General features: G+C 39.2%; 1 protein-coding gene across 4 annotated transcripts; it reads right to left on the reverse strand.

Moving 5' to 3' along the window:
* Positions 1-1,950: 1,950 nt before the first annotated feature.
* Positions 1,951-11,529, reverse strand: LOC132702503 (paired mesoderm homeobox protein 2-like). 4 transcript variants are annotated; one of them, XM_060671168.1, is made up of 2 exons: positions 11,130-11,529; positions 1,951-2,531 (listed from the first exon to the last, which is right to left on the reverse strand). In XM_060671168.1, exons 1-2 carry the CDS (start codon positions 11,311-11,313, stop codon positions 2,032-2,034), a joined length of 684 nt encoding a protein of 227 aa, XP_060527151.1. In that variant the 5' UTR covers positions 11,314-11,529; the 3' UTR covers positions 1,951-2,031. The 4 variants fall into 4 exon arrangements, with proteins under 4 accessions (XP_060527151.1, XP_060527150.1, XP_060527149.1 ...); XM_060671167.1 differs by having other exon boundaries at positions 1,951-2,534; XM_060671166.1 differs by having other exon boundaries at positions 1,951-2,564.
* Positions 11,530-12,388: the final 859 nt, after the last annotated feature.

Consider the following 12,388-nt stretch of genomic DNA (forward strand, 5'->3'; position numbering starts at 1 on the left):
GGACAGAACAGTGTTCTTAACCTTTAACGAATACAAGCGAGTGGCGAGAACTGAGAAAAACAGTATTTTTAACCTTAAACAAAGACTTAAAAAAGTTTCGTGTTCGTGCTGTTATTAGTTAGGAAGTAAGCTTAAAATATTACACATAATAATATAGGTAAAGGTGAGAAATAAATTTCTTTTATCTTTTTGAGTGGGATAAGTTACATCAAAAAATAGTTACGTATGCCTGGAACGAAATGTGCCATGTATGGGTGCAATAACAACTATTTTGATGAAAAAGTAAGTTCTCGAAAATGTAGTTTTCATCGCTTTCACAAAGGGAAAGATCTAGTATACCGAACTATTCGCAACGGAACGAAGAGAGGAAAAACTTAATCCACTAATACTGAAAATGATTACGGAAGAGACTTATAAAATGAGTTATTAAGTTTTTTTTTGTCTTGAGTAACACATTAAATTCACCACAAAATTTAAATTTTAGGTTTACCGGTAAAAAACATTCTAAAAAAAGCTGCCGTTCCCACCGTATTATTATTTAACCAGAAGCCACCAACAGAAGCAGGATTATCTAGATCAAAAAGACTTCATTCCAAAAATACCAAAAAAGAAGCTCAGAAGGTGTTGTTTGAGCTTTTAGCAACAACATCGAATGCCACAAGTGAAATTTTAGAGAAAAGTCCATCTCCAGAACCCATGCCAGAACCCCAAATAATAAATTATAAAGTATGATACCCGCAGAAAAAAAATTACAAAGTATAAATTTTAAATTCTTTTTTTAATATGTTCTGTAATATATCCAAAAATAGGGATTTCTAGTTTATAAGTATTTGTGGGTTTTTTATATTTAAAATGGTAGAATGCCCTAAAGCACAAAGTAAAAGTAACAATATTTAATTAATATATGTATTTCAAGATAATACATGTAAGCCAAAATTAATTGCAATAGTATTATTTTTACCCTGTCTTGCATTTCACCCACTAACCTGCACTTTGCTCCATTTTCTTTCTACACAGCTACTTAGTTCCCCTTTGCTTGGGGATTTAATGGGATCTGGACATAAACTTATAACGAACTGTCAGCGGCCATGTTGGTTAAGGGCGAGATTTTTTTTCTCATTTTTTTATAGTTGCTTCATAAGTTCCTGTTTTAACAGCAGTGGCCAGGCTTCTATGTTTTTAATTTGTATCAATAAAACCTTAAGCAATTCCCATTCGAGAATCTTGGACAGATCGTCAATAAATAATACAGACGCTACTATTCTCAATAGCAGTAGCAGACTCGCCCACGCGAGTACGTAGGTAATACGTCACTCGGCGTTGCCATTAATGTTCGGCTTTCAGAGAATGATATTGAATTTTTAATAGTCAATTTTCTAGTATACCGATGTCGTAACTCAGTTGGCAGTGTCCCATGCGCATGCTTTAGAAAGTTTGCATGAAAAAGATTTTGTAGGAATAATACACTAAATATCTCAAGAGGCACGACATATAGACTACGCTGCGAACAGCATTTTTGTTTCAGAAATTGTTGTGCGAACGTGTTTATTCTATTGCGTGCTGGCTGCGTATTTGTTATAGCCGCGACAACAAATCTTCAAACGGGACGAAGCTGAGTTCGTTCTCGTCATATGATCATAGCTGCCATGATTATTGTAGATTAAGAAGAACGGAGGCAGTATTCAGTATTACTACAACAACTATTACAAACTAATTGTGGATCTGTCAGTGGCCATGTTGGTTGTTGAATGTCACAAGGTCATTGGTTAAAAACAATAATGCGCAAGTTGAATGGACGTTGAGATTAAAATAGCCAAGAATCAGTGAATTCGGAAACCAAATAGCGACAAACTGGGTGGCTCCATTTGTTCCCCGTCCGCTCAACGATCGTGAGGAGCGCGATCTGCACGCGAGATGGCGCTAGCGGAACGAAATGAAAAGCTTGCGGCGTGGAGTTTTTATTATCTCGTATAAAAAAGTTACATTCGCTTTCAAACAAAACGCGCCGAGCAAAAACGGCAACGACGATCGTTATAAGCCAAAATCCTGGCGGTACCGGAACCCGGCGACGTCAATTTTGCCGCCGCACAGCGAATTCGCGGTGTAATTAAACGTGGGGGTGGACAGAAACGCGTACTGGCCGCCTGCCGAATAAATCCTGTCGGGGCCGCCGTATTGGGCGTAAGCGCACTTCCAGGGTACCACGTATTGCACGTCCGGACCGGTCTGGTTCTCGTACGTGACCTGCTGATTCGGCTTCAGGGGCGTCGCCGTTCTGCCGCCGCCGGACTCTTTCTGTGGCGGCGCGCTGTGGCTACGCTCGTTGCGGCGGAATTTCGCGCGGCGGTTTTGGAACCACACCTGCACCCTCGCCTCGCTGAGGCTCACCTTCGTCGCCAGATCTTCGCGCACGAACGCGTCCGGATAGTGCGTCTTTTCGAACACTTTTTCCAGGGCGGCGAGCTGCGCCGTGGTGAACGTGGTTCTGTTCCTCCGCGGCTTTCTGTTCTGTTTGTCTTCGAACCCGAAATCTGCTATGATATTGGTGTCCGTTAAGTACCCGTCTACTAAAAGTTTATTGAGATGAAATTTAGAAAAGACTTTCGATCGTTGTTGAGAAAAGTACACAAATTGCTTAACCAACATTGAACGTGCACATTTTCGTAATTTCTGAAAATTTGATCCCCATTTCTGGAAAAAAGGCTTGCGATTATGTTTTTGTTATTCTACCTTTATACGGGGTGGCCACAAACATTCTTTCTAAACTCGTTTTTTTCAAATGGGAAACCCTGTAATTTAAAGTTCTATCAAGTCCAGACCTTATTTTTCTATGAAACTAATTAGGGTCGCATATATCCATTCCGAGCCATATTCGAAATAATTTGGTTTTTTGATAGTAGCGTATTTGTTTGACTGAACATTTTTTCTTCAGTTACACGTTATGATACTAGTAATAATTGAAGGGAAAATATTCAGTCGATACCATCAAGAAGCCTAATTGTTTCGAATGTGGGTAAAGTAGTTTGATGGACAACTGTTAAAGGTGTTTTATTTGGAAAAAAATTGAATATTTGCGGCCTAATTTTGGACACCCAGTATTAAAATACACAACACAAATTAGAAAAATGTCCTCTTAAGACTTTTATTTACGAGGTTAGCGCCAAAATTTCCAGGCCCGACATATATGCAGCTCCAGTATCACGATAAAACGTTGTCTTCTTTTAAACATATATCTTAGTAGGCTGCGAAAAAAAAAATTGAAGTCTTGCGTCAAATAGTTGACAGCATTTTAAACAAAACGTGTCCGAAAAAATGGCGCAAATAACGCAAATTGAGTATAGAGCAGTCATAAAGTTTTTGACAAAGGGAGGGTTAGCAGCCGAAATTATTAAAGCACGGCTGTGTACGGCCAAAATTCTCCTTTTCGTGAAAGAATGGGCAAAACGTTTTCCAATGGGGCAGGAGTCCTTTGACGATAATTCAAGAACTGGTCGACCAGTGGAGGTCAGATATTGTTGCGATTGTGGAAGAGATGGTATTGAGTGATCGACGTTTAAGGGTCAAGGAAATCTCAGAAATTACTAAGCTTTCTGATACAAGTGTTCGTCGAATCCTGCATGACCATTTAGGTATGCATAAGGCAAGATGGGTTCCTAAAAATCTTTCGGCTATTCAAAAACAACGCCGCGTCGAGTGCGCGCGGGCTTTTTTAGAACTCTGTGGGTCAGAACCGAAACCTGTGATAGAAACTATTGTGACGAGGTTCTCTATAATGGTCCTCTATCGAAAAAAGAATCAATGGAGTGGCGTCGTAAGGGTGAAGCACCTCCAAGAAAATTGAGAGTCTGTCAGTCAACAAAAAAGGTGATGGCCACGATCTTTTGGGATTGCGATGGAATCCTTTTGATAGATTTTAAAGAAATTAACACCACTGTCATTGGTAAATATTACGCAACATAATTACATAAATTGCGAGACTGCATACGTGTAAAACGTCGACGAAAACTGACCAGAGGCGTGCGTCCATACTGCTGGTGTTGCACAACCTACCATTTTAGAGTGTAGGTTCCAATAGATAGATCATCCTCCCTATAGTCCAGATATATCCCCCAGCGACTATTATTTGTTTGGATATTTGAAAAAGGACTTACGTGGGCGGCGGTTTAACGACGAAGTTGAGTTAAAAGAGGCTGTTTTAGCTCATTTTGCAGACAACCCAAAAGAATATATTTTTTAAAGGAATTGATAAAGAGATGTAATAAGTGTATTGAAGTTAAGGGGGATTATATTGAAAAAAAAATAAAAAATTGTTAGGTACTCTACTTTGTTTCTTTCATATTCAGGCCGGGAAATTTTGGCGCTGCCCTCGTAACATTTTGCCAAATGTAACGATGAAATTTGTAAAAACTACAAAAATATGCATTTTTGAAGTTGGCAAACCGGGAGGCACAAAAAGGTTAGATATAGAACATTAGATATAAGACCTTATATATAAAATATGTTTAAAATTTCACACAGAATCTCTAAATAGGATAATATATGTGGTGTTCCATTTGAAATAAGCAAGTTGATAGCAACTTCCGATTGAACAGGAGATTGAAAATATTTTGTAAAAGAAGTACACTTAGCACCCCAAAAATTAATGAACGACTTAGGTGGAGACGTAACCTAATGCAAATACGATCTTTTTTCTGCAATATGTTTTTTTAATTTTATTTAGTTTATAAGTTTATAGACATTATCTGTCAAAAATTATGCTTAATACTCTCAACTAACAAAAATACAAAAACTAAAACATCCAATTCCAAAAGAAAACTTCCAACAATTTGGACACACATACTTATTTCTAAATTTCCATGGTACATTTAGTGTAAGTGTATGTAAAAACTACCATGCTGCAAAACTGAGGATTTTTTTTTGGTACACCCCGTATATGACTCGGGAATTTCCTCATTAAATTCATAAATTCCGATGTTTTCGGATGTGCAGTCCGAAAGGGCCTTTACATTAAACATTAAAGAACTTTTTGATAATTGGGTAAAAAAATTCTCCTCTTCAAAATATCAGATTACCACCTTATCACTGCGACTAGAAGTGATATGGGCCGAATTAAAAAAGTTAGACGCAATAATATAAGCCACGAATACAAAATACAGTTCTACGATACGCAATCCCACAAAATGTATTATGTTTCAATTGCTTTACTACTACCCAGGACCATTTTGATATACTGGCCCAAAAATGCCTACTAGCAGGTAAAACCGTTAATAGTATTTTTACAGTGTGTCGAACTATACCTACCGAGGTGTTAATAGCTTCGTTTGTGGGGTTAACTAGTTCCCCCATCGGGCGCCTCCCCAGGTGGCGGATCGGGGAATGCCTCCCAGATATGGGTGGTACCGGGGAAATGAAATACCCGGGGCGGACCAAAAACTAGTGAAGCGTCTGTTCTTCAGGTGAGAAGCGGCTTCAAACGACGTCTGACTCCATGTTAGGGGCGGTCGAGAACCAGAAGGAAAACTGCAAACCCTTCAGAAGGCAACGGGAAACCACTGAAGTATTTTCCCAAGAAAACTACATGGAAGAAGTTGAAAGTGAACGGCCCTCAGTCTCCGTCAAAAATAAATTTAACATAGGATCATGGAATGTGCAAAGCCTGTTCGAGGCTGGAAAACCCGCAAACACCATCAAAGAAATGCGAAGACTAAACCTAGCACTGTTAGGAATATGCGAAACAAGGTGGCCTTCCTCTGGACGTTGCATTACTGACGACGCAGTATTTTACCATTCTGGCAACGAAGATCAATATCACAGACACGGAGTTGGCATTATCGTGGATAAACACCTAAGCAAGGGTGTAACAGATTTTATACCATACAATGATAGAACAATGCTACTAAAAATTGAAGCAAAACCAATAAATATCAATATAATTCAAGTATATGCCCCCACCCTAGACAAATCCGAAGAAGAAATTGAATACTTCTATGAGGACATCAAACAGCTCCTAAAGTACACGAAGCCGCATGATCTGAACATTATCCAAGGAGATCGGGGGAGTGGTTGGTCCTTGGGGTCTGGGAGAAAGGAACATTAGAGGAGACAGACTAATACAATTCTGTCAAGAAGAACATTTTAAAATCATAAATACTTGGTTCTCCCTACCTCCGAGAAGATTGTATACCTGGAGGGCACCGCAGGATAGACCTGGAAATATTGTACGGAATCAAATCGATTTTGTCCTCGTTAACAAGAGGTTCAGCACAACCGTCTCAAGAGCGCAGACGTACCCGGGCGCCGACGTGCCATCCGATCATTGTCTTCTAACGATAAGCATAAAGCTAAAACTAGCTTTGTGCAAGGTCAACAAAGGTCAAATAAGAAAATTAGACACCTCGAAATTACAGCAGGAGGAGATAAAGTCTGATCTTAGGAACAAACTAAACCAAAAATTGAAACAAATAAAAGACCAAACAGATCAACAACCACTGGAAGTATGGGAAACAGTTGAAACTACCATAAAGAACGTCACAATCGAATGTCTGGGATATGAAAAAAGACGCAGCAAAAAGAAATGGATGACTGACGAGATCCTACAACTAATGGACAAACGCAGACAGCACAAGAACACTAATCATGATGAATACAAGAGACTAAACTCACTAATAAGATCCGATATTAGAAAGGCTAAAAGGAAATGGCTGGAGGGGGAGTGTAAGGAAATTGAATACTTGCAACAAATACACAATACGCGTGAAGAACACAAAAAGATGAAAGAAGCATCTGGAATGTATAAAAAACGATCTCCAGGAATATATACCGATGACACAAACAAATTCATAATAGAAGCAAATGAAAAGAAACAGCTGTGGGAAGAATATATCACAGATTTATTTGCCGATGATTCTCGTGAAGGCCTAAAAGACAACCAGTTAAGCGAATCATTATCAGGGCCACCTATATTGAGGGAAGAAATAAAGAAAGTGGTTATGGGAGGTTTTGAAACTGATAGATGACGACAATATCGACGTATTGCTCAAAATATTCAATTATATCTACAATACAGGACACTTTCCCCGAAGCTGGTTAAGATCAACTTTTATACCCCTACCCAAGAAAAGCAACGCCCGAAAGTGCAAAGATCATAGACTCATAAGTCTGATGAACCACTCCTTAAAAATTTTCCTCAAAATAATACACAGGAGAATACAGCACAGATGCGAGAAAATTATCGGCCCTAGCCAGTTTGGATTCAAATCAGGTATGGGAACACGTGAGGCGCTTTTCGGACTCCAAGTCTTAATACAAAACTGTCTAGATGTTAATAAGGACATATTTCTATGTTTCGTCGACTATGAAAAAGCTTTCGATCGTGTACAGCATTCAAAACTCATGCAGATTTTGAGAAAAACCGACGTCGACGACAAGGACATAAGGTGTATCGAGAGATTGTACTGGGGTCAAACAGCTAATATTACCATACAAAACATTATTACTGAAGATATTGATATCCGGAGAGGAGTTAGACAGGGATGCGTCCTGTCTCCATTGCTTTTTAATTTATACTCCGAAGCGATATTCAACGAAGCTTTTGAAGAACAATAGTTGGGAGTGAAAGTGAACGGAATACCAATTTCGAATATCCGATATGCGGATGACACTGTCCTCATTGCCAATGATGTTGAGGAACTACAGAGAATGTGTACTAGGTTATGTGGCAGCAGCAACGAATACGGGATAAACATTAACGCCGACAAAACCAAATTTATGATAATCAGTAGGAAAAAACCAATGTATACAGATGCCACAATTCAGATAGAAAACCGAAATATAGAACGAGTAACACAGTTCAAATACTTAGGATGTTGGCTGCATGCAGGATGGAACTCGGAAAAAGAGATTAGGTGCAGAACAGAGATGGCACGTGCGCCATTCATGAGATATGAAAAAATCCTTAGAAATCGAGACCTGCACCTGTCTCTTCGGGTCCGATATGCAAAATGCTATGTTTGGTCGGTACTTTTGTACGGAGTGGAGGCATGGACTGTGAATGTAAAAATGATCAACAGAGTGGAAGCCTTCGAAATGTGGACCTACCGACGTCTTCTGAGAGTCCCGTGGACGGACAGAGTAACTAACGACGAAGTACTAAGAAGAGTTCATAAGAACAGAGAACTACTTACAGCCGTAAAACGCAGGAAAACGGCCTACCTCGGACACATTTTTAGACATGGTAGGTATCAGTTGTTACAACTCATATTAGAGAGTAAAATAGATGGCAAGAGAGGAATAGGAAGGAAACAGATGTCATGGGCAAGGAACATTAGACGATGGACAGGTCTAAAAACAATTGGGGAACTTGTCAACGCGGCAAGAGATAGAGACCAATTTCAGCGTGTGGTCGCCAACATCCATTAAGTGGATAGGCAGCGTGATGATGATGATGATGTGCAATAAATGTAGAATTTTAACTTCTCCTTTCGAATATCAGGCGATCCAAATAGCTAATGCAGTTCTAGATGATGAGCAACCAAAAATTTTGGCATCTACTGAGAGACCTTTAGTGTTGGACTTTGCTTTCTGTAAGTAGCCGCAGAAGTTCGTAATTTCCGTTGGTCTTTGATTTGGCATTTGGCATTACAAATTCCAAATTTGTTACGAGTTTTAGGTAGTTCTGACATGGATAACATTATATCTCTAACACTATGTCTCTCAATGCCCTAGATACTTCTGATAGGTCATCGAGAATTACTCTCTACAGGAACTTTGCTACAGGTCGAGATTTGTCGAACAGTTGTTCGGTCTCGGCTGGCGCGTATAAATTGTCGAACCGTCGGAAAGAACATTTCAAAATATAACGCCCGAAAAGTCGTGGAAAGGATTAACTAATTTGTTGTCGGTTTCGTTCTCGGCCGCCACATATAATTTGTCAAGCACCGGACGCGTTTGTCAACCGGATGACTTGAAAGCAACTGGGGAATCGGGGCCAGTCCATATACAAATTCGAGCCTTCGGAGACTGATAGGAAAAACGGGGTTCCTTAATTTCGGGCAACTTTAACGTGTTCGATGAGTTATTTCGAGGAAATCTGGAAAGATTTCGATTTTCTTTTCCCACTACAAACATAACGGTTGTCTCAACAAAAAAAAAACAGAAAATTCCACTTTGTTATATTGTTTTATTAAATTTGTTATTATTTGTTTGTTCCGCTTTAATTGTTTTTTTTTTCACTCAAACATTTTAAGTGATCAAAAATTTCGCATTAAGGGTTTTGAGCTGAGTTTATGAAAAGTCATAAACTTAGGAAGTTATTGAGTTTGATTGGTGGTCGTGGATGTAATGTACCCCGTTTGTTTAACCCATTTTGTCCCAGCGGTGTGTTAATGCGCCTATGCATCTATGCACCTATTCTATGATTTTTTTTGTCACATCTAGGATATATTTTTGCACATCCATGTAGAAACTGTATTATTATCACTACTAAAGGACATAAAACCGTAGAAATCGCTAATTTATGTGTCAAGGAAAGATCTAATATATAACTTCAAAAGTTAACGAAAGCGGTAACATTTTCAAGTAAATCCAAAATAGTAAAAAAAATATTTTGGATTTGTATTTCCATTTTTGTTAAGTCTATACCATGTAGATTACATCGCAGAAAACATACATTGGAAATATTACATTGATTATGCTTTATTTTTTAAAAATATTTACTGGTGCTTGAATGCACCACTGGTTTTACCTGTGAAACAAAACTTTGTTATTGCAAGTCTAGACAAGTCGGCGCACGTAGAATAATAGTATTAGTTTGTGCCTTGTGCAGTGAACGTTACAGTTCGTAAAATATGGCATTCCCGACGTATTTGACTCAAAAGGAATTAGAGGCGGCTTTGGAGGAGATCGCGATGGATGAGGACAATAACAATGAAAGTAACAATGAAACGACAGGCTTGCTTCTACTGCCAAATGGAAGAAAGGTCAGGTTGAGTACACTCACACACCTATGTCCGATGAATTTAGATCATGTGAGGAACTAAAAAAATAGGCTTCCTGGAAAACCTCCGCTTGAAATATGTTTTTTGATGTCGAAGTGATTGATTTGATTTTAAATCTTACATTGCTTTGCGACTTTTACAAACTGATAAAACAATTACTCAAAGAAATCTTGCACCTGCCGTAGATGAGGTGCGTTATGATAATCAAGGTCACCTCATGATAGTGCGTGCGAATAAAGCCCGAAGGAGATGTACAATTTGCCACAGCCACACAATTTACGTTTGTAATAAGTGTAATGTGCATTTACATACTTCGTGCTTTGTAAAATATCACCAAAAATGAAACCGGGTGTTACCAGTGGTGCGCTCAAGCACCACAAAATACTAGGCGTTTTTTTTTTGTATCAAATCAGGTGCTATTTGGAAAACAATTAGGTATTTTCAATCAAGCTAGATAAGTAACTATCAAATGTTTCTTTAAATATGAATCCTCAAGCTGTATTAAATCTGTATGGAGTCGATTTTTTGCAAAATTTCAACGTATTAATGGACACCCTGTAGTGTCATTGCTTTATTCGTATTATTGTATTATTTTATTCGTATATCTGGGGTATTATATATTTAAAAGAAGTAGTGCCATCTCTTTGTTATTTAAGAAATACTTAATATTGCCAACAAATGGCCTAATGTGGCCAGCTTTAAATTCAACAAGAATTTATACGGGCGTCATCTTAAACTTGGAATATCTCAAAAAATAAGTAACATTTAAATATAAGACAAATTACAAATTTACCTAATTTTTTCTCCTGAAATTGATAGATCTGGATAAAAATATAGTGCGTTCCATTTAAAAATATTGAGGTTTTGTTATTCGTTGGTTAGTTTCCACTTTGCTTTAATAATAAAGTGTGCCTCGTGTCTTGCCCCGATTTTGATCATTTTAATTTAATTTAATTTTACAATCAAAATAATATAAGCAAAATGTCTTGGCCGCGAAACATCAGAACTACAAGATATACATTCCATAATACAGACCGCAAGAAATAGAAAGAGAAAAAAGATTGTGTAGTAGATCAATAAGTGTGAGGCTGGAATTTGAAGTTTACTTCGAATTTGCAACGAAAAATAAGTCACCTTCAGCGTCGAGCTCAGAATCGCGACGCTTTCCGCCGAGCCTCAGCAAACTGCTGACCGAAAAATGTCTGGCGTTGTTGGACGTCTTTGGCGCGTCGTACTGTTGTCCATCGGCGGCTGCGAAGTGGCCCGGAGGCGGCGGCGGCGCCGGCGGCGGCAACGGCGCGTCGAAACCGCCAAACATCCCGAAGACGACACTCTGAAATCGCTCTCGACCTCCGTCCACCCTTTCGATACTTTTGACAATCACAAAGACCCGATTGATCGGTATCGATCACTTCGGCAAACTGCCGTCCGATTTGATTAGGCCACGCGACATTCCGAATTGATATTAATTGCCGCGGATCTTGTAATTTAATTATATAGAGGCGGGTTCCGTGTCGCATACTGAAACCGTTTTCGGCTGAAATTTGCTGAAAACGGGCGGACCCGCACCCGACCCCCACCCGAACGACTTAACGCGGTGGGCGGAGCCCGGCGACCCGATTTAAGTCTCCCGAAAAAATCACGGGATGCGTCCGCCAAAACCCACTATGCCCGGTATCCAGCCGGAGTACTCATTCGGGATAGTGTCGGACATAATCGTATTATCGATATTCGACTCGTATAGTATATCGTACATGCTATTAACGTTTTTATCTGGTCGTAGCCATTTTTAAAAATGAAAATGAGTTTCAGAGAGTTGTACGAGAAAGGAGGGAAGTGCCGAAGGTGATTTTTATGGTAGTAAATACGCGCATGCGCAGTATTCATTGTGACACTACAAAAGTTGCGTGAAAACTTGTCGTTTAATTGTTTACCTTTTATATCAAATATTTTGGTAAGTTTTGCATAAAGGTCATGTTCTCTACATTGGATTTAAGTATTTGATGTATAGTTTTAAAACAGCTTATAAGCTGTATTTTGGATTTTCTATCGATGAGCGAGAAAAAAGTTGGTTGCCAAAAGTATGCTGCAATAGCTTGAGGTTGGCTTAACGAAAGTCACAAATGTTGGGGAATTTTCTCTAATATTGCTACTTGGGGACGACAGCCGCTACGGCCGGGATCGGGGTAGTAGGCCTAGCGCGGTTATGAAATTATTGGTCCTCTAATTGGTCGTAATTTCTTTGACAGGCCGAACCGACTCCAAATGTTGCACGGAAACAGGGAAGCGTCCCCTTAATGGAGTGTTTACAACTTTTTTCGACGGTTTCGCCGAGTCAATTAAATTTTATGGCGTTTGCCGGTAATTAGGTATTGCCGGCCGCCGCCGCCGCG

Source organism: Cylas formicarius, unplaced genomic scaffold, assembly GCF_029955315.1.
Source record: "Cylas formicarius isolate icCylForm1 unplaced genomic scaffold, icCylForm1.1 PGA_scaffold_5__7_contigs__length_24384050, whole genome shotgun sequence".
NCBI classification, from domain to species: Eukaryota; Metazoa; Arthropoda; class Insecta; order Coleoptera; family Brentidae; genus Cylas; species Cylas formicarius.